This window comes from Prinia subflava, chromosome 1 (assembly GCF_021018805.1).
Source record: "Prinia subflava isolate CZ2003 ecotype Zambia chromosome 1, Cam_Psub_1.2, whole genome shotgun sequence".
Classification (NCBI taxonomy): domain Eukaryota; kingdom Metazoa; phylum Chordata; class Aves; order Passeriformes; family Cisticolidae; genus Prinia; species Prinia subflava.
The window spans coordinates 144,092,184-144,113,602 of record NC_086247.1 but is presented as its reverse complement, the minus strand read 5'-3'; the positions used below and the strand labels follow the sequence as shown (position 1 = coordinate 144,113,602).

General features: G+C 39.1%; 1 protein-coding gene across 6 annotated transcripts in view; it reads left to right on the top strand.

Annotated features, from left to right (window-relative positions):
- The window catches only part of ZMYND11 (zinc finger MYND-type containing 11), a 104,671-nt gene that overhangs the window by 22,801 nt on the left and 60,451 nt on the right, over window positions 1–21,419 (top strand). For all 6 annotated transcript variants that reach the window (XM_063415615.1, XM_063415664.1, XM_063415655.1 and 3 more), the window contains exon 2: window positions 20,990–21,124. In XM_063415615.1, the coding sequence (XP_063271685.1) occupies window positions 21,009–21,124 (116 nt within the window). In that variant the 5' untranslated portion in view covers window positions 20,990–21,008. The remainder of the gene's footprint in view (window positions 1–20,989; window positions 21,125–21,419) is intronic.

The following is a 21,419-nucleotide window of genomic DNA, read 5'->3' as shown; positions in this document are numbered from 1 at the left end:
GTAAGTGAGGCACATGGACATTTGGTCTCTAACCTTAGGGAGTGTGCAGCTATCTAGGAATTGAGGGTTTGTGTCATGTTAGAATAAATACTTAATTATTTGTGCAAGTGGCAGCAGTCCAGCAGGGCAGCTGAGCGCTTCCAGCCTGGGCTGTCCATCAGCTGCCCCAGTTCTGGTCTGGAACAGCTCCTTGCAATGGAGGCTAGTGCTGAGCACTGCTGAATCCCAGGTAAACCATGCTGTAGTCAGGAGCCCTGGTGGATCACACCTTTCTAGCCCAAATATCAAAATATCCTACCTTAACTTCCATAAATGACTGCAAATACTAAGGCAGAGATGTCACAAATATTAATTTTGGGTTGTACATCTGTTGGTTACCCTACAGCAGCCTGTAAATGGTTGTCAGAACCTAAGTGCACGCTCACAATTGTTAATCACTTTGTGTAGGGTTTTGGCAATAATAATTAATTCTGTTATTAAAACTAAAAGTACTTGAAGGTTTTTTAATACAAAATCTCAGCATGTTTAGCAGCATTGGTACACACCTACCTACCCCTGAAATGAGGCCTCCCATTCTTCCAGTATCCTCCCCAAGTATGGATAATTACGAAAACTCTGCTGACCTTTCTGACACTAGAGTTTAAATGAGTCCTTAAAATACACTCTGTCCTCACTTTCTTGTTTTAAAACATTAGCTTGTTAGCAGACTTCTGCCATTCTGTTATATTTTTAACGTAAGGCCAATAATACTTTTCTAAATTCACTACCTGTAACGACACTGTCCTGGTGATGTGTTTAGCTTGGCTTTGCTTATGCAGAATATTTGTGTGTAAACACGGCAGATACTGTTTTCCAATGTTCTTTTTTTTGACTGCAGTACTTCAAAGAATCCCTTGTATCATTTCATATATCACTTAGTCATAAACCCTCTGAATATACATTGAGAGAGCCTCAGAGAAGTGTTAATTGTATTCCACTGCAGTGGTAGCCAGAAGGTCAGGATCTAAAATAAATGTATTTCTGAATAATTTGAATTTTGTATCAAGGTTGATTTTTCATGGTTACTACTCAAAGTAGCATGCTAATTTATGGCTAACATATTACATATTTTTCCTGTAAAAACAAGCAGGCCTTTCACTTCTCACAGATCTAGGCATGCTATCTAAACATTTCTGCAGTAGAAATAATTAAATGTGCTCATAGATTCTTGGACTCGTCTCAAATGTGTGCAGAAACTCTATAAAATTGAGAAAAAAACTTTGTTTTGAAAGGAATCAACTAGATATTTTTAGGTGAGATTCATAAGCTTTTATTGTTATCAATATGTACATCTGAAGGCATTTTGAAAGAATATGTAATTTATTTATTTAAGGAAGATGTGTATTAGGTGCCTTCCAATACATTCTTATTCTTCATTGGTGAACAACTGAGTATAATTATCTTTGGATTAATCAGTTTTTGAAGTCTTTTCCAGTGATAATGTATAGAGAGGATTAAGAGAGAGATTACCAAAGCATTAGGACTTCTTTCTGGTTGTTTTTTGTAATTGCCTTAAGTCAATTACAAAATTATTTCCTTGTAAGAAACTGTTGAGCAAACTAAAAAAAAAATAAAATCACCTATGGCAGGGTCTGTGTGTCCTGGAGCTTGAGAGGGAGATGTGCAAGCAATTAGGTCCTATTTTGGTTATGCACCTTCTTTTCTAACTCCTTCTTTCCTTGTTATGTGGTAAGGCAGGGTTATCTTTTTACCATTAGAAATGTTGAAGTTCCTTTTCTCATTCTATGTTAGATGAGCAGCAATAAAGGAGAGGAATAACATCCCTTCTCACATCCTCTGCTACCATTTTTCACTGGGGAATAGTTTTGTTTTCCTTGTGCTCATTTTTCATGGGTATTAACTTGCTCCATAGTATTCTCTAGACTGACCTTTATTTTATGCTTTGCTTTGGATATCTTCAGAGTGATGATACAATTTAAATACAATTCTGTAAGGTTATTTTAATTGAATGTTTAAGTAACTCTGCCTCTGTAACAACCAAAATTAACTTGATCTGGAGCTTGGAAAGACTGTCCCATGTATGATTTCATAATTAAAAAGATAAATAATACAATGTTCTGTTGAACAGATCTGAGATCACAGTTATTTGCTTTTGGCTTTAGGGAACCTAAAGTACAGCCACGCCCTGAATTCCTGCTGGTGAAAGGCTTCTTCCAAGCCTCCACTTACACCAGAAATGGTATATGACATGGTTCCAGCTCTGGGAGTCACAAGCTAACCTTCTCCTGTAGGAATCTGCTTTCCAGTCATGATTATTTCTTTTTCATGGCTGCTTGCAGTAGCTCTGGTTTGGCTCTGGGGTTGTATCACATCAGACCAGCCTGTGTGGATGGTGTTAGGGAGCTCTATAATGCCTCCATCACTTTCATGGCTTCAGTGTTCCTTGTCTGGGATGTTGGGTTTTTTCCCCACTTCAAATTTATTGGACAGGCTAGAGAATAAAGGGTTGAGAATGGCTTAGACCCTGCTCTAAAATGAGAATATAACACTTAATATCACAGGATACTGATAGGATCTGTTCACCACTGCTCTCCCCATTCTGCTGGTACCTTGGTGTGGAGCTTGTTCTGCAGTTTGTCTTTATTTACTCAACAGAAAGAAGTTCTGTTACTTACCCAAGCCATTTTTGCTGGCATGTTTGCATCCATGGCTGCATATGAGAAGGAACAAGCCTGCCATTTTCATTATACTTCCAAAGTGGCAAAAGTTTCCATTACACATCAGTTTTTATTATATCAGTTCAAGAGTCATGCTCTGCTTATATCAGGGAAATACCACCTGCTAAATGACACAGGGTACTCGTACAAAAACTGTATATGTGAATCCTAAAACCCATAAAGGTGGAAACAAAGAACAATCTGTCATTTGAATCATCAACCAAGACTGATTTTTTTCCAAATGTCCATTGGACTTTGTTTTGAAACGTAGCTGATTTTAAGAGTGACCCTTATTCCTTGTCTATAACTCATCACATGTGACAAGTGGAAGAGGAAAGGAGTGTACTTTACATGAGATTTGCCCATGGGTCTGGCCAAAACCTAGAGACCCAGCCAGGATGGTTAGCAAAAGGCAATATTTGAGCTGGGTCATAAACCTTGAAAAGGCAGTCATAAATCATAATTAAGGTTTTTTGTTTCCTTCATGGTGTAACTCTTCAGAGACTGAAATTGTTTACCAGAGCCCATTTTTTTTTTTTTTGTGATCAGAGAAGTGTTTAGGAAACCTTAACCAGGGTTTATTAAGCATATCTGTGGGAGACAAAAACAGAATTGTTGGTCTCCAAGCAGCAAGTGGCATTGACAGGCTGACTGGTGTGGTCAGAAAGGATATTTAATTTCAAAGGATTCTTTTTTTTTTGTTTATCTGAAGTCAAGCTTATCTAGTTTATGCCTTATCTAGTTTAATGTATGAGAACTGTAAATTCAGCTACATTAAGCAAACAATTTATTTTGGTTAAATTCCATTTTCTCTTTGTTTTAATAAATTTTGTGTTTGTTAGGATTACTGTTGTGTATTTAATTTAATACAGATGTCTTCAAAGAGTAAAGAAAAATCCATAACTCTTAAAGAGAATAGCTGAAGGGGAAAAAAATGTCTCTGGAACTCCTTTTCATTCCTCTGTGGTCCTGCCGGAGGGCTTTGGATTAAAGGATTGTATCAGGAAGTCATCTTGCTGCACTTGGTAACTGTAAGAGAGAGACCAAAACCCAAAGAGATAAAGACTTAATGTTTTCAGTCATAACATCAAAATTTTAAATTTTTCAAAGTCCTATAAAATATAGAAGTATAAATAATATAAAGAGGAGGGATAGGTCCTGTCTGTGAGGTGATGGGGTGGGATGGTCACATATTCTGTGTGTTTTGGAAATGAAATAGTAAAAAATATTAGTTTTGAGATATCTAATAATATGAAACAAGAGGTGAAATGATCAGGCAGTGTTTCTTTCTTCTTTTTCAGTGTCATAAAACAAGATCAAGAAATCAGATGTTTATGAGTAACTTGTACTTTTATAAGGTATAAATAATGTTTTGGACAGCGAGCATTTAGCCCGTAGAATACCATGGAGGTCATATAGTTAAATATAGTGGTTCAATTTTCAAAAAGGGCTCGATGATATAAAGTGTAATAACAGTGGCAGCAAAGCATGCCTAGAGAAGGGCAATCAAATCTCATGATTTAAGACATGAGCGCATTACCTGTAGCATCTGGAAAGGCCTCGTTCCTCTCTGTCACCTGCAAAGCTTTCTGCAATTAGTAAGGTTCATTCTGGTTATTTGTGGTGCCTAATTTCTTTGCAGCATTGCTCCTAGCAGTTGTTAGGGGTAGGATACAATCTTCTGTACATCACCATATCATATCAAATGCTCTCACATCACAGTGCCCTGCTCCCTGTGCTGCTGCTGCCTTGAATGACACCAACATGGGCTGAAACAAAAGATCCTGGCGATGTGATGCCGTGAAAGCACAAAATTGCCTGAGCCAACATCAAATAGAAGTGAACTTGAAAATTTTTCGCACATTGCTTTGAGAATTAATTCAACTCTTTCGTAAAAATCAGTTGTTATAGTTCATGCAAAAACCCCCATCTTTTATAAGCAGCAGTAAGATAATTGAATGCATGAAGTAGGCAATTTCTTTTGACATAAAAATGGAAGTGTATTTTATATCTGATTTTTGCTTTAGCTGTTTATTTCTGTGGTTTGCTCTAAATAACAACTGCTGGTTAAAATATTTTATTTGAAGCACAATATGAGGAGTATATACAGAGTTAAATCCTATGTGAAATCCTCCTTTGTAGGTAAAACCTATCGGAATACATTTAGATGCAGTTTTCTCTTAGTCAGGAAATTAGGAAGGAGTGACATGTTTCAGCACGTAGAAGAACATTGTATTAACCTTTAATAAATCAAAGGAAGAGATAAAAATGGCTTCTGAGGCTGAAAGTCTGAATTGTAGTGTCCGATGACTCCTGACTGTGAAGTCCTGGAAGGGACTGGGGCATGGCCTCTGAGCAGATTTGCTGGCTTTGGGATGTAGTTCCATATGCAGCTTCTCTGGGAACAAACCTGGTTTCAGCATTTTAAAATTTATTTTACATTACATTTTATAACTTGCCATGGAGTCCATAAAAGTCAAGGTCAAATTGAAGGAATAAAGGAAGGTGCTTATTTTAAATTATTGAAGACAAAGACATCAGTATGGGAATTTTTTACTGCTTATATGTTTGCAGATTCTTTTTATTGAACTTGTTAAACTGTTTGGAGGTAATCAGAAAATGCGTGTAGAAATCAAGCTCAGACCAACCAAATAAATTTGATTAACTGAGTGCTGATAAAGACTGGAGGGTTCCAGTAGTGATATGATATCGAGGACAAAGGCCACAACGTAGTAAAAAGGGATGAAAAATTTGTACTTTACTTTAAATGAAGGTACTGCTGATCTGAAAAAAACAGCTTTGTGACCTAGGAGTCAAAGTTAGAGAAAGTTGGCCTCTTCAAATAACTAAGGATATTAATTTTCTTTTCTAGCTCAGTTTCTACTTGATCAAAGTATTGTTGTAAAACTCTGAAGAAAATTCTGCAGTTATGCTTTTGCAGTTTCATTTTGTCTGGATAGATAGGCACATTTATTAAAAGCACACTTCCTACAAGAAAAATTAAAAAATGTCTTACACTGCACTTTTTCTTAATTAAAAATTCAATCTGACAAGACAAAAAAATTCAAAATATACATTATTCCCATTGGAAATTATAGTATATATCAGACATTGCCATTAATCAGCGCTTTTACTAGAATTGCAATGATATTACTCGGGTTGTAACAGAAATATCCCTGACTTTGTTTCAGGTTTTTTTTAGGAAAAATGCAGTTATTTAAGCCTTTCTCAATGAAAAACACAACTGCACTTTTTTTTTCTTTAGGCAGATGGGGAAAGTAAGATATCATCAGTTATTCAAAGATGTCCATATGGAAAATGAAAACATATTGATGAAATTTTTCATCCAAAAAAGGCAAAGTAGCAGAAAAATCAATACCATGCTGGCTAGAGCCCTTAGCTGAGATGTAAGAAATCCAGTTGTAAGCCTGACCTTACGCCAGGGAAGTGTAGGCACTGCTTAGAACAGGCAGCCTGAGCGCCGCGTGTGTGATTTAAACCCGGCCACATGAACTGCCCATGCTAATCTCACTTTATCTTCCCCGGAGAGAAATGGTTAATTTTAGGGCTTAATTCATCTGACCTATTTGCGATGTCTGCTTCACAACAAGATGAATTGTAGCCTTGAGTAGATCATGTCAAGTGTGAAGGGAGCGTGGAGTGATTAGCTCAGGAACAGACGTCGGCGTTCAATCCGTTTTTGCAGCCTCTCACGTTGGAGGCTGCGTTAAAGGACAGAGCTGCAGGAGGACTCTGGAGCTGGAGCTTCAGCACCCAGCTCCTGCAGTGCCTGATGCTCCAGGTGAGCTGAGGGGATCTCAGATACATTCCCACATGTCTGCTATTGTATTTCCACCAACCATCTTGGGACCAATAAAACAACATTTTTCGAAGGAGAGAGCTTTATGACAAAACTTGCAGCTCAATGTTCATTTCTATTCCAGAGTGGCTATCTGCTTCACTGAAAGGATCATAAAACACTTGGACTAGAAGGAGGGAGCATTCAGCAGCCTTGCCAAAAGTAGAATAAACATTTCTTGATTTGGGGAGATGAAGTTTCAAATGTCCTCCTCTGAGTGACCACATTGTGGAAAGAATATTGGTTTTGTTTGTCAGTGTTATTTCCTGTTCTCAAGTTGCTTAATATGCTGTCATTTTTGCAACATAGCTCATAGGGAAAAGAATTCTTGGTGTAGTGGTTCTCCTCTTTCTTTACATCAGAAATCTGCTCTTTTGAGAAAGCTAAAACCCCAACAAACATACAGGGCCTGAAAGTGCCTAGCTAAACATTTCAGCAGGTTGAGGCAAAAAAGAATTTTTGTCTGTAAGGAAGGTTTGCATGTTTCCTGTTTCAAGCCAGCTGAACACACTGCTGTGCAGATGGAGTTTTTACTAAAGCTTTTACATTTTTTTGCTTTGAAAACCAGATTTTCAACTTTTCCAGCACATTTTAGGGGTAAAGAGCTTCTTTCTTCTCTGAACAGGTTAGGTAACTTTTGTTGGCCACATTTTTTTCTGAAGTAATTATGCTTTAGGGGCCCTGTGTTACATTTTTTTGCTGCCTGGAATTGCTTTTAGAGCAACTGGAAGTGGTGCTGAGTGGGGTTGCTTGGTGCTTTGCCTTCTCTGTTCTTTCTTCAAATGCTTATACTTCACTTAAATGCTGCCTATTTGTCTGTTACCATAGAAAACCTTATATGCTGTCAGGTGTTGGACTTTTTGCCTAACACTGAATTTATTTTTCTGTAAAGTGCTAGTAAGAAAATACTGTAGTTGTTTAACCTGTATGAAAAGCTGAAGGACTATTTGTAATAAGTAAGATAGTGTATTCAAACCAGGTAGGACAAAGAAGGGGATGAGAAATGGAAGTGCAAATGAAACTGCCTATTTTTTTATTATTATTCTTTTTTCTTTTGTCATCCTCTTGTGGTATTATGTAGATCCCCAGCCAGATGGCTACTGGCTATAAGCTGTGTGTGGATTCACAGGATTTTAACTCCTCTGTTGGTTTCCCATCTGTCATAAACTCAGAAGCTGCAATCCAGAGACTGACATGAGTGTCAGTGTCTTCTTTAGCACACCCAAACCATTATGGCTCGCAGGCTGCAGTAAGAGCACAGATGAAGACAGGACAGTGTCTGGATTAACACCCATGTTACAGTAAAATTTTCTTGCAGTTGGTTTAACATAGTGCTTTAAATTAGTTTTACCACTGTGGTGGCAGCAGTCTCCAACAAACACTACCTGAAAAGTCTACTCAAAAGGAGTTTTTTTCTGTTGTTTAGAACAAAGCAAAGATTGTAAACCCACAGTTGATTTCAGTAGGAGATCTCATGTCTAAAAATATGTAACAGACTATTTGCAACAGAAAAAAAGGTGGCAAAAGTCAGAATCTCTCAGCATTGGTGGAACAGATGTGAGGCATTTAAAAACAATACCTTTTTTTGGCTTTCTTCAGTTTAAAATGACCAGTTCAGTATCCTGTACGTTTTTCTTCAGCATGTCATCACTTGGATGAACACATTCTGTTTCTATTAATGAAGGTGAAAACAGTGAAAAACATCTTAGGTTTCATGGTATAGGGTAGAATAAGGCATTGGTCACTTTGTGGTCACCCACCAGGGCCTCAGCATCACCAAAACAATGACTGAAACATTTTGCTCCTCAATGCAAAAGAAGCTCTCATTGTCCTGCTTTGTGTCTTGTCACACTCAAAGAGCAAAATGAAAAATGAAATTAAATCTCTAGGAAAAAGGCATGAGCAAGTGAGGAATAGGGGCTGAGAACACTCTAAGGAACCATTTTAGAAGGAATTTTAGCATGTAAGTGTATCAAAGAGAAGCAGCCATATAAGCCTGTAAGGAAATCATTACTCCTATGAAGTCCTCCCAGATTTAGACTTGGTGTTCTTCATTAATGGATTTGATTTCCATGACAAGAAAAGTTACACCCCTGTGAGAAAATAACTGCTTTCCTAAGGAGTAGCTGTCTGAAATCAAGGAATCTGGTAATCCAGCTTCAAAAACCCTGTCAGGAGCAAATTTCCCTCTCCATTTCCACTTTGCATTCAGTCCTGTAGGACAAGGGAGCAGCTTAAGAGATGATGAATTGTTAGGCTGTGTTTCAGGTGGTTTCTGGTGCTTGGTGAGGTAGCACCAAGTTAAATGCCTCATTCAGCATCAGGCATTGCAACTGGAGTCATTCCAGCTCCAGCAGCACAGTGGACTCCAGGTCATCTGCCTAGGTTGAAAGAACCCCACATGATGAAATAGGATATTGATTGGAAAAATTGCCAGAACTCCAGTATTTTTATTTTCTGCAGAATAGTGTATTGTAAATCCAAATTCCAAGCCAACAGGTTTGGCCTTTGTGATAACACCATAATGTTATTATATTCTTGCAGTTCATTTTCTTTGCACTATGCAGAAAAGGTTTTTGCAGAAATCACAACAGGAGGCTGTATTTCATGAAATTTAGGAGAAGTTGATTGTAGGATTAGTTAGTTTTTCTCTGCTTCTGTTGGTAGCCACAGGGATGACACACTATTGAGTTATGTCCTCCACATCTAGGAATTTCCCCCACCCTGTGGGGCTAAGTCTCGGTGTCAGAGCTCCCTATCATTCATCTGCATTCAGGTTAAAGGAATAAAATAAAACCCCAGGCAAATTCTGGCTGTAGTGAAAACTGAAATAATCTGAAAAATGAAGTCTTAGTTTTGCTGACAAAATTATTAATCCCATGTTTCAATGTCCAAAGGAAATGGCTGAGAACAGAACAGTATGGTCCTGTTGCCTTTAATAAACCTCAGCCATAGATAATGATAGAGCAGGAAGAGCTCTTGAGTGGTCAGAAAGTAATGTCCTCCCCAAAGGCCTTTGTAGTCTGCTCTGTGTCATCGACATCACCATCATCAGTGCTTGAAGAAATGGGTTTCAGATGCACCCGCCCGAGGAGACACAGGACATCATTCTGCAAGTGGAAAGTGCTGCAGTCCCAGAGCAGCACAGGGCTCTTTGTAGCTCCAGCATATGCCATGGACATGCATAGGAATATAATAGCAAGCCACTGGTCAAAGTATTAATTTTACCAAAGAAGTGGTACAGAACAGATGTAACATGCAAGAGTCAGGCTGATGTGAAATGGATTTTCAGGAAATAAATGCGTAATTCTGTTCACCTGCAGCTGGTCCTTGAGAAACCTTGAGAAGAATTCTTTACATTAAAAAATAAAGACATGGAAGTTGACTTCAGGTACGAGATGAGGAATAGGAGTTGGAAGCATCTGAAAGTTATAGGTAATAGAAAATGCTTAAAAAGAGATCACACTACAACTCCCACCAAGGTCTTTGAAAGAGCTCAACAAATTTGAGAGAGCAGTCCCAGATTAGAGTGTTGGAAAAAACTCTGTGCCAGAAAAACCCATTTCCCAACCTCTGCCACCTGATGGGCCATACCAAGAGCTGGCTATAAGTTAAGTGCCCTATTCCCCCCTGCCTCTTTTTTTAAAGAGCATATAGGAAGGACATACCACCCTGAAATGGTAGGTTGAGGTTTTCTTGATATCAGCTATTACCAGGTTTGCTGAGAAACTGGTGTTACCTGTAATGGCAAGATGCTTCCATCATCTGCTCTGATCTTTGGAAGATCTTTGTTTGAGTAATGTTTTGAGTTTTAAGGTTTCTCTTCATAAAGTTTATGGGTTTGGAAATTATTTTCTTCACTTTTTCCATTTGTTAACTTTTGCAGCAAAGAAAAAAATAAAAGAATCATGATTATACTTGGCTGTTTTCCACTTCAGGATTCATTCAGTTATGAATACAGTTGTTTTTCATTGGTTTTCATGAAAACTGTTGTCACATGTCTGTAAATTGTCCTCTAGGCAAGCTTTATTCTTGTCCAGACATGAAAATTTTGGGGAGAGAGCTAAGGGCAATCTGAAGTAAGGAAGTGCAAACTTAATAAATTATCTAATTTTGAGGCAAAAAAAAAAAAAAAAAAAAGGACCTTAAACATAGATAGGGATTAAGGCTTCACTAGAAAGTGATGATGGAGTTGGTTTGGGGCAGGAGGAGAGGAAAGCTGTGTAGCAATGTGTGTAATCAGTGAGTTTGGGTACTGCCTATAAAGGACAGAACATAGGCTCCAAATACGTTTCAGATTGTACTCTTAAGACAGATGTCTGTGCCCAACCTAGGAAATACATTCTCTAAAAAACATAGAAGAGAAAGCTAAGCAAGGTGAGCACTAGGGGAAAGGCTTCCATTTCCACAATGCATTGTTCTTTCTCGTGATGAACTATCCCACAGCTGGGGGAGCGGTGCATGAAACTTTCAGGTCCATTATTTCTGATATTCACCTTGAATTTCAGAAGCAGGATCTAAAGCTCAGATTTTACAATTTGATCCTCTCTCTGCCTGAAAGTTTCTTTTGATTAATGCTGTAGAAGCCTGTAAGCTTTGGCAGTGTTTTTCTTAGGCTCACCTTACCTGCGTTACAGATCAATGCTCTGAGTTCTGAGTGTATTTCTGGAAGTTTCCAAGGGTAAGTTCAGGCCTATTGGCCTTGAAGGAGCTTTAGTTTGGAAACCTTAGTTGGTTCAGAGTTGTGCTTGTTTTCTTGACATAGTATCAGCTTTCCCAGAGATGACTGTTGACAAGAGAAAGTCTTGCTCTAATGTTGCTTGTGGCCTGATTGCTGGAGAAAAGTGGTCATGCCTGCATAACACACTCACTTTTAAAATAATTTAACATCTAAGTAGTTTTAGAAGTTCTGTAACTGTGCTTTTATTTAGAGAGAGGGAGAGGCCAAAGAGCAGAGCTTTGAAAGAAACAAGTTCAGGCAGACTTTGTTTTTCTTAAGGAGCAACAAAAATTGATTCAGCTGCCTTTTGTCAATAAAAATGCAGTGTGGTAGAGGAGTAGTTGTTACAAACATCTAAGGTTTAGGTCCTGTTGCTACCTCCAGAATCACGATTTGTAGTTTAAAGATAGTGTCAGTTGTGTGTAGTTCAGAGAAGGAGAAAAAACCCAGCAATTTGGAATCTCACATTAAATTGGAAAAATGTCAACTTCATCTCTGTGTTATACCAAATAGCTTACATAATCCGCAATGAATTTATCTTTTTCGTGATTTAGTACTTTTCCATACATTCATAATTCTTTGACCTGGAAAATGTATCTCTCTTTCTCACTGTTTAGTGTGAAACTGACCTTATGCAGAATTACATTCCCTGCTAATATACCGTGAAAAATCATTTATTTATTTATGTCATCATACCTTATTTATTTATACCTTACTTACTGACAGAGAAATTGACTACTCAATTGACGGTTGAGGCTTACAGAACAACCAAGCTCCTTAGCTTTCAGAGCAGAAAGGAAGATAATGATCAAAAGCTTGCTTTCAGAGAAGGAGCTACTCTTCTCATTTATATTGCTTAGCATTTTCTAAGATGTCTTCCACCTATCACTTTTTATTAGAGGGAGTTGCAGAATCAAAGTGGCATCTATTTATCATCCAAACTGAAATTCCAGCCTTCATCATCAGCCTTCTTTGGCCATGATTTTTCCTGTTTTACGACCAAGTGAGCATTGGAGCCTGTCAGGATGCATAGCTGCATTAATCATCTCTGCTCACTACAGCCAAGCGAGAGGACAGGAAGCATCTATTTACTAAGGGCTTGTCTACATGGGGAAATAGCCTAGACTGCTCATTAGGAGTTAACTCCTTCCATGGATTCTCCTTGAGCATCTTTCAGTGGTTTAGCTTCAGGCTGCTTTGGAAAATACGGGATTTGGTAGTGGGTGGAGTTAAACCACAGAAAGCCTGTGTTAGTGAGCAGTGTGGATGCAGAACGTGATCCCGTTGCCACGTGTTATTTAATCTTCTGTAACTGACCCTCTTCATGCTCTTAGTGTGTGGCAAATGGAAGGTAAAACATGTTAGTTGAAGCCTCTCTCATCAAGGCAGGTGTGTGTGGCTTCCTTGTGCATTTGTACAGGGGAGCCCAGAGTGCTGCTGATAGCAACTTGGGTGCAAGCATTATTTTTGATAACCCCCCAAACAAACAAATCTGATGAGAACTCATTATTTTTCATGATAAAGGACAAGAAGTCTGTAGGGTGATCTTTTTACACCTTGTATGAGCCATGTATTATTTAGTGATGTTGAAGTTACTTGTGTTGGACCATCTTTTGTATAGAAATTTCCTTTGCCCCAAGATGAATAGTCTTCAGAGATGAACAGCTTCACCTCTATTTAATGTTAGTCTAGTACATCATCATCATCCTGAAAATTAGAGGCTTTGTTACTATGGAAGCTGAAGTTTATGAGAAACTTATATCATTTTGCAAGAACTGTGTTTTTAGACCAATTTAAACTCGTGCAAGCTCCATTGTGGAAACTATTTAGCATAACTCAATTTCATTAATTAAGCCTTAAACAAATCAAATAAAATTGGGTTTTTAACTGGAATTATGTTCAGAAGTTTGATAAATGCGTTAACAGTGTATGTATTTTCAATGGTCATACAAAATAGGAGTAGAATAGAAAAGAAAAGAATATTTCAGTTATGGGAGTCCTACAGTAATCATTTAGTCCAACCTGACCACTTCAGGACTGACCAAAAGTTAAAGCATATTATTAAGAGAAAATGCTGAATGCCTCTTAAACACTAAGGCTTCCTCTCTAGGAAGCCTGTTCCACTGTTTGACCACCCTGCAGGTAAAGAAATGCCTCCTAATATCCAGTCTAAACCTCCCAAGAACGGCTTTGAAACAAAATTGTCTCAGTAAAACAGAAACTTGTGTGGCTCTTGATGTTCCTATGTCATTTCATTTCTTACTCGCTGTAAAAACTAACTCTCTATGCATTGAATGCCAATTAAAAGTTGAAATATTAAGGAAAATACTGCTTATTTTAAAAAATCAGTGTGGAATCTTGTCTTAACACAGATCCATAGCAAAAAATATATCATGAGCTTCAGCTTACCTAGGCACAGTACTGAGAGTAAAACATGATGACCAAAACATTATCCAAAAAGTCATTTGAAAGAAGCTGGTGTAGCTACATTGTTGGTTACAGTTTTAGCTCTTTGCTTTCAGCTCTTTCAACAACATTACTTTCTTTGGCAGCTATGCTCTTCTCTTTTCCAAACTTGCATTGCTAGATAAAGTTTTATTCAGTGATTTCTGCCAGACAGGAACAAAGGATAGTTTCTTTCAGATATTAGGATGGCATTTGCTGTTGTCTGTGAAATTCCAGACTGGGATTGGCTGGAGAGGCAACAGAATGCATTTTAGTCCTGTACATATATTGTATTTGATAGCTGACAAGACCACTTTGACGGCCTTTGTTTGGAGGATATGGCTATTATTCAGTCTTCCTCAGCATCTCAGATTTTGTTATACTCTGTATGCACTTACACTTTTAGAAATTCTCTTCTGGGATGGCACCTCAACATTTGTGTAAAATTCTCTCTAACAAGGTGAGTTGATTAAACAAGAAAGTTCAAGTTTGGCTCCAAAAGAAAAATAAAGAGTTCTACCATTTGTATACTGATGATTCAAAATGTCTGAGCTTAACATTCAAGTGCCGTGTGTCTTAGCCTTAGTGAAGGTCACTTACTTAATCATTATGAATGGAATACAATACAAATGAAATAAATGCAGTATCGGGGATTAAAATAGACCTTGCACATATGTGTAGTAAAAGTATTCTTGGGGCCTTTAATTCGGTAATGTCCTTGGCTCAGATTTCTGCAGTGGCTCACTGCCATCTTGAAATGGCATAAGGTAAAAGCAAAAGCTTCTTGTATTCTGTGTACAGAAGTTGGGGAAAATTTTAAATTGCTGAGAGAACGAAGGAAAACATTACAGTTTTATATTCATGCGGTCCTGTTTTGTTTCTGTACTGCACTTCAGGGGGCTGTGCAAAACCTCACTCACAAAGTTGCATGACATCAAGGTTACAAACCTTGCGGCTGGGAAATGCAAAAGGTGGAGATGCACAGATCAGCAGGGGTATTGCACTTACATATGGGAAATACTTAGGATAATTATGCTAATAAACTTTCCTCTTTTCAATGGACTGTGGAGACCTTAAGCTAACAGTGAAATGAAAAGATTTTCATTAGGAATGACACGCATTCAACATCCAAAAAAGTGTTTTAATAACTTCCAAAATGACAGGATTACAGCCTGAACTAATCGCCTAATAAAAAGAAAAACACACGCACACAGAAGAATTCAGTAACTTTTATTAATTAATTTATACCCTAATTTTCTGAGTTTAGTTAATTAACAAAGAAATTTTTGCCTATTTCAGCCACAAGTCTTTGTTACATTTTTCAGTTTCACTAGCATCACTCAACACATCCCTAAGTTTTTCACTGTGAGGATGTGGCAATCAGACAGCAGTTGAAAGTTTACTCCAAAACCCTGGAAAGTCAGCAGAAAGGCATTTGTTGAATTTAGTGGATTTGGATTACGTCCAAAATAAATATCTAATATACCAAACCACTTGCTTATTCTTCAACAGTTGAAAAGTACTTTGTATGCAAAATTTTTATTTCTGATAACCTTCAGTCTTACAAAAGAGAGTCTCCTGCTACCAGGTGCCCAGAAAATCCTTGGTTATGCCTATAATCTTGCACACTCATGAAGACAAATAAATGGTAAGAAAAATATGGAATTTCTCCTACCAAAAGCTTTGTCCTCACCCTAGCAGCTTCTCCCCACATTTTTGGATCACCAGCTGTGGAAGGCAGACATGAAATTAAACCTTCTCTTGTGTTTGCCCCGTGCATGACCTATGCTCCTTCTCAGTCAAGACATTTTCACCTGTACCTTTCCTATGTAAAAATAGAATAATTACCACTTTTAATCATAATTGTTGTAGGAGGGGAAGACTAAGAGTTCATACACCCACTATACTGGTGATGAAAGACATGATTTAACAGCAGTTTAAATTGTAAACTAAATTTTAAGCTTGCAGAAGTTCACAGTACAATGAAGATCTGTATAAAGTCCAGGGACCCAAAATCTACATCAATTTGCAAATTTGGATTTTAATGCTAGACTCCTATTTAATACAAGGACAAAGCTAGACATTTGGAACTCTTTGTACTGCTGACATATACAGTTTTATACCTACTATAAAAAGTTACACTTTAAGAAACATCAGCCCCATATTATAAAGTACTGATAAATATGACGTTGAGTCTGTGTTTAAATTCCCAAACCACTCAAACTCAGCATGAAAGCCACAAAAACTAGGACTGAGCCTAACTTCTACCTGTTGTTGAGCCTAAGAATGTGGAAGAAACAACAGCAAGTCCCAGGGCTGTGAGGCCAAAAGGCAGCAACCAGTGGGTGAGCAGTGGCAAGGATCAAACCTTAAATCTTCTTTCCATTGCAGTTAAGTGCACACGGAGTCCCAGCCAAATGGTGGCTGATAGCAGGGATGGAGTTTAACCTGCCTGACTTTGCAGTGGAAGGGCCAAGCACCACAGGTAGCCTCACCTACAGTGAAGTAGGAACACAAGATTTAACAAGCTACTACTTGTCAGATCTTAATTAGCAGCTCCCATCAGAGCAGCAGCACCCAACTGCAGCGCCGTCTGCTTCAGTGCAGAGTCCAAATTATTAGTTAAGTTTTCAGAAGCATCATATTGTGCTTGATGATGGTGTCTAACAGCTAACACACGTATCAAGATTTGGCTGCCTTTGAGTTTTTTAGTGTGTAGGGAGAGTTTCTAGCTCAGCTTAGTACTTGATAGGATCTGCTAAATGGGATGCAAGCAGCAGGTCAGGAGGTTCCTTGGGCTAAATTCCTTGACGTGCTGCAAGGTGATTTTTGTTTATTTTGACTTGCAGTTCAGATTTCCATATCCACCACTGCTGCAGCAGACAGCTGTACAGCATTTGGTTCAGCCAAGTGTGTGCTAGTGACTGGCAGCCTCGTTGTTTTGACAGTGGCCACCTTGCCACTGCTGTGCCACTGCTGCCGCGGCAGTGAGGCTGGGCTGGGAGCCTGGGAAGATAAGCTGTGCTGTGAGTGTTATCTCGTGTATTCACAAGATAAAGAACAGGTTGTTGAGCCTGCCTGGGAGAAGTGTGGGCAGCATTTGGCTCTTGAGGAAAGCTGCACACAGTGAAGTGGTATACTTTTCAAGATGTGTTTGGGACATTAAAGAGGAACTTAAAATACGAAGTACAGTAAAACCGTACTCGGAGTGCATGAGGAAATGTGAGAGAGTTGAAAATTGAGACCATAAATAGTTTGCTTTGGGCCCTGTGTGAGTGAGGGTATGATGGAAGTGTGTGAGCTGCTGCATCAGCCACACAAAACTTTCTCTGTTAGGAGGATATTTCTTATATTCTGTAGGTCTCATGGATGCCTACAAAACTAAGACACATCCTGCTGATATAAATTCCTAGATTTTCAGTCATCTGTTTTTGTCAGCCTTTCTCTCGGAAGCTGTAGCCTACCATAAACTTGCTAACAAGACATGACAGAAGTGGCATGGAGCATATAATTTTGTATGGACAGGGCATACCAAAGCTAAATGAACATAGTGCCCAGCAAATCACAGAAAGGAAATTAATGTTTCCTTCAGCTTTTAGGTTTTGTTTCCAGGATTTTTAAATGAATGCTATAACAAAAGAGGAGAATGAGTAACATTTTCAAGCATTTGTCTGTAAATGTACAATCCAGTATTGTGGTTTTAAAGAGTCTGGACTTCAAACTTCTTTACAAGACTGCATGGGTGAATCAGCCTCTTTCGATAGTTAACCTCTGAGCCACAGATTTTTACACATACTCACACACACTGCGTGTTTATGCTTGTTCTCTCCTGTGTGTGTGAACCCACACATAAGCAAATAATCAGAAGTGATAAATACAGATTTAAGTCTCTAATGTGTGTCTGCTGTTAAAATGTAAACTGCTATTTGCATCAATAAGTTGTTCCTGTGGAGACGCTGGGAGGATTTTCTGTTGCTTGGAAGTAGCACTCAGAGGCATTATATGAACTATTAACGGTTGGATACAAGTTCCCTTTAAAATATTGTAATGATATAGAAAACTACTTATATTTTTGCAGGAGTGCAGGGAGTAGACTGTTGTACTTAGTTTTACCATAGAGGAAGAGTGACTGCAACGAACAGCAAGAAATATGCCACAATCTTTTAATCTTTTCCTGTAATGTGAAAAGGCTCTATAGTTTTTTTTACACCATGCAATTAAAAGATTAACACTAAAGTACTCTGGGCTTTTGGAAAAAAAACCCCTATTTTTGTAATTTTGGCAGTATGGTGTGTAAGAACTGCTATTTCAGTAGTAGAACTCCTGAGTTTAACGAAAGTGCCCTGAAAGAGTAAACCAAAGTTATGAAAGTGAAATGTATACTCTTTGAAGGCAGAACACCTGCTAGAATTATTGTATCTTGAATTTAAAAAAAGGCGGGGAAGAGAACAGATGTGATTGCTGCGTCCCGTGTGTGCCCCTATTGCTGTTATTTCCAGACTCACAGAGGGGAAGAGCCATGGCCATGCCTGTGTGTGCAGCAGTGGGAGCAGGGCCCAGACAGCAGGGAGCCATCTGAGGGGACACCCACTGGGGTTGTGTTTTGGGGGGACACCCACTGGGGTTGTGTTTTGGGGGGACACCCACTGGGGTTGTGTTCTGGGGGGACACCCACTGGGGTTGTGTTTTGGGGGGACACCCACAGGGGTTGTGTTTTGGGGGGACACCCACAGGGGTTGTGTTTTGGGGGTAACTTCTGGCCCAGAGATGGGGCAGCCCTGCGGCATTCAGGGATGGGAGGTGCACGCCTGTCCTGAGGGCTGAGTTAGCCCTAGCCCAGGGCACGGCCTGGGTGTGCTTCAGGGATAAGGATGGGGCAGGGGGCTGGTTGGATAGTTCCAAAAGCACATTCCAAAGGGAATGGTGATCCCATAGGGCCTGTGCCACTCTGCAGCCCCAGAGCTTCAGGAACTCGTGGTTACAGTGCTCCTTCAGTCTCCCTGATCCCCAAGTCCAGCCCTCCCTTTGGCTGCACGGTGGGGCCATGGGGCCATGCAGAGGTGGCAGGTGCTTCCCCAGGACCCTGCTCTGTGCCTTGGGCACAGCATCGCGGGCTGTGAGAGAAAACCCGCCATCCCCTGTGCTGGCTGGCACGGCAGCATATGCTGGGCTGCCAGGAGCAGTGGCTATTTTTAAAGGAGCTGGGATTACTAAATAAACTGAGAACTGGTCTGCTGTTCCACACTGCTATCGGGGTCAAGGAGGACGAGCGCTTGCTCCTCGCGTGGGGATGTGATGCTGTGCGAGAGACCCTGTGTCCGGCTTGCTGGCTGCTGTATCATCTGACAGCTTTTGTAGCTCTTTGTAGAGAGCTGGAATAAGAAGAATGATCTTTCAGTCATGTCTGTGTTAGTAAAGTTTTATGCTAGAACAATAGGTCTGTAAAGATTGTCGCTTTTTGTGTTAAGAGCTAACTTTTTTTTGTGCTTTGTTTCTCTTAAAAATTAAATTCTACAAATAGTTATATGTTTCTCTTACAAATTAGCAGTGGTTTTTTTTACTTGTAGTGGCCTCATGTTCTGTGAAATGAATGCAGAACAACTCAAAGGGATGCAGTGTCTTTTCCTGCTGTTCCCAATGGAGACTTTCTTTCTCTGAATCATTGTCAGGCGATGCTATCTACTGCTGTCACTCTTAGTTGTATGTCTGTCACATTCCCTCTTATCCTTCCTTCAAAACTGTATTCTTGGCCTTTTTTTTGTGGGACATCCCTCCAGTTGCCCTTGCTTTAAACCCCAGAGGGAGGAGATTTCTAAAGCTGAAAAGTGGGATCGATGTGTGACCACACCACATCTCATGTGCTGCTCTGCCCTGCCCTTGCCTGATATCTCCTGCAGCCAGGAATGCCTCACGGGCCTGGGCATGCACATACCACTTCACATCCTCATCTTTTTCCCGTATTTTTTCTTTAAATAGGCTGCATAATACAAAGTACAATGCTGTTAAATCATTTCTTATCCTTAATAATGGAATGTTGCCTTCATTTCATTGCACCTGTAAAGTTAGTGAGTGTTGCCGAGCTTGTATCAGATCTAAAACTTGAGAGCCGTCTTTGATAAGTACCTGTAGGTCCCATAGACTTGAAAATTACATTGCTGCAACTGATGGAATACTCAAATCCATTTCATTTTTCTGAATTTGAGAGCAGGGACACTTTTAGTAGTTAAATTCCCATCTATAACATTGCACAGATGGTGAAATGTTTTTTGCATTTTTTTATATTATTTTGGGTTACTGAAGTTAATATTCTGTTAGCTACAAATATCCGCGTGCATACCACAGGGTTCATTCCGAGGACAGAGCTCTAAAATAAATTATAGACCTTGGTAGCACTCATAAATCAGTCATTTTTTCATTGAGAAAGTGGTGGCAATGGAAGAAAGTTATTTAGTGATCAAAATGCATCGTTAAGCTTTTAAAAAGGGATTCGGTGCCTGTAGTGGAGCTGTAGGCGATTTATGGCTTATCTGTACTCATTGCCTCCAGCTTTTGGAAAATTTGTAAACAAAGCCAGATGCTCATTATGTTCCTGTTCAGGGTTGGTTAGATGGGTAAATGCCATCAGAAGCCCTTTGGTCCTGTTAGGTTTTAGCATGTTACAGAAAATGGAACTGCTCCAAAATATTTATTTAATTATTAATCATCTATGAAAATATACTTTTAGTTCCTCCTCATAGAATGGACTTTAAAAAATAGCTGTAAATGATAAGAACATGAAGGTAATACTCCAAGAACTGTGCTTTCTGTTAAACTGTGGGTCTAGCTTTTTCTCTGTGTCAGAATTCATGCTTACCCCAAATGATGCAGTCAAGTACCACTCACCCTTTTTAAGGGCTTCAGGCAATGCAGGAGGCTGTGGCAGCTTCAGGATGGGGTAGTTTTGCATTTTTACCAAATATAGGGAACTGAGATATGAACTAAATTTGCTAGTGATTTCATACATTTTACTGCTTGCCTTTTGTCTTCTGTTTAGATTGCATGATGTGAAAGGGGTTCTTGTAAACTACTTTTTATTACTTTTTATTGCTCTTTAAGCACTTGAAAACATATTGCTATATACAAATTGAATGGCTGTGCAGCAATACGTTTTTCCTAGTAATCATGTTTCACGTAGCTTATTTTATAATTCTCAGTGAACTTTTTGGTGTATTTATTTTATTTTTTTCTTTTTTAATTTACTGTCTGCAGCTGACCAGGTGAGCAGGTCATGGCACGCCTCACGAAGAGACGGCAGGCAGATACAAAGGCTATCCAGCACCTGTGGGCAGCTATAGAAATAATCCGGAACCAGAAGCAGATTGCTAACATTGACCGTATCACAAAGTAAGTGACCTGCTCCAAAAAAAAGTCTTGATCGGGGGAAGGTGGATGCTATTAAAAGCCCTTGGAGACAGAGATAGGAAACATTGTGAGAGACTGTGAAACAGCTGCATGCAATTCTACATTAATGATTAATTAATTATATCTAGAAAACCCAAATTTACCCAACTGAGCACTGGAAGATCCGAAAGTGAGGTTCAATTCATTGAATTGAGATCTTACCCTGTATTTGTTTTGGATAAACATCTTTAGGAAATATGTAACATTTCTGGTACTTCAATTGAATGTAGCATTTTGG